The 1,181-nt window shown below is 46.4% G+C and overlaps 1 protein-coding gene across 1 annotated transcript in view; it reads left to right on the plus strand.

The window, feature by feature from the left end:
- LOC116696236 (coronin-2A) overlaps positions 1 to 1,181 on the plus strand; it is a 22,282-nt gene that overhangs the window by 20,500 nt on the left and 601 nt on the right. The window contains exons 12-13 of the mRNA XM_032527065.1: positions 271 to 438; positions 1,077 to 1,149. Coding sequence (XP_032382956.1) covers positions 271 to 438; positions 1,077 to 1,149 — 241 coding nt within the window. The remainder of the gene's footprint in view (positions 1 to 270; positions 439 to 1,076; positions 1,150 to 1,181) is intronic.

The raw sequence follows: 1,181 nt of genomic DNA on the forward strand, positions 1-1,181 counted from the left end.
CTCTGTGGTGCATTGTGGGAGATTGAGTCTTTCACTGAAAGTGCTCCTGTGATGGAGCAGCAAGCCATGGAGTGGGTGCGAGACATTGTCCAAGACGGCATGTAGTTTGGCGTTCAGCGTCCTCCTCTCTGACACCCCCCCAACCGAGTCTAGCTCCACCCCCCCACAACGTCACTAGCCTTGCGTCCCCGCTACCCTCACCCGACATAGCTGGAAGTTGTGTCTATCTCCCTTTTCCTCGCTGTTGCGTGACCCCGTTTCTCTTCTGAGGCCTTCCTCGAGGAGCAGCTGGCCTACCAGGACGCCAAATACCCCGGGGGGGCGAGCGACCTGTCGGGGTGGCAGCCGGACGAGACCCAGACCCCGCTGTGGACCTACTGCTGCACGCCGCACTGCTGCGAACCTGCAGAGAGACCGCCGCCCACCACCGAGAGCGAGGTGAGGAGCACCGTTATGAACTTGAGGTCAAAATTGAAATTTTTTTTCTTTTGCTTTTCCAATGTTTTTGTAGTTTTTTCTGATTTATTTGTGACTTTTTTTCCAGCTTTCGGCACTTTAAAAAAAAACCTGAACAGGTTTTTCACTTATTCTTGGAATTCATGGTCAACAAACCTCATTTATATCCAATTATACACAAGTTTTTAGTTAAAAAGGCAGAAATTATGAATTATTTTGACTGATAGTTAAGACCAGAGGATGTTGAGTGGATCTCAGATGGGTAGATGTCAAAGTTTAGTCCAGATTCTGTTTGGAAACCATTAAAAAAAATAATTGAAATGCTTTAAGATTAAATAAAACACCCAAAACTTCAATGAAAGTAATCATTCATTTACATGAAGAACATATGGAATCATCAATTTTATTTTGGGGCAATTTGGCTAAAAGAAATTAATATTTCTGATATAAAACACATTGAAACGGGTCAGTTTGACCCGAGGACAACACGAGGATAAAACTGAATGTGTCCTCCTCAACGTGTCCTGGGTCCCCCCACAGACCTCTACCCGGAGCGGTCCAGGGATCGGATCCTCCACGACACGGCGTCTGAACGTGGCCCGTCTCTTTTCTCATTTCAGCTCCTGCGAACGTTTTACAGACAACAAGACGAGATCAAAGGCCTGAGAGAACAACTTAAAGACAAAGACGTTAGTGTGTACACACACACACACACACACACACAC

Source organism: Etheostoma spectabile, chromosome 9 (genome assembly GCF_008692095.1).
Source record: "Etheostoma spectabile isolate EspeVRDwgs_2016 chromosome 9, UIUC_Espe_1.0, whole genome shotgun sequence".
Taxonomy (NCBI): Eukaryota; Metazoa; Chordata; class Actinopteri; order Perciformes; family Percidae; genus Etheostoma; species Etheostoma spectabile.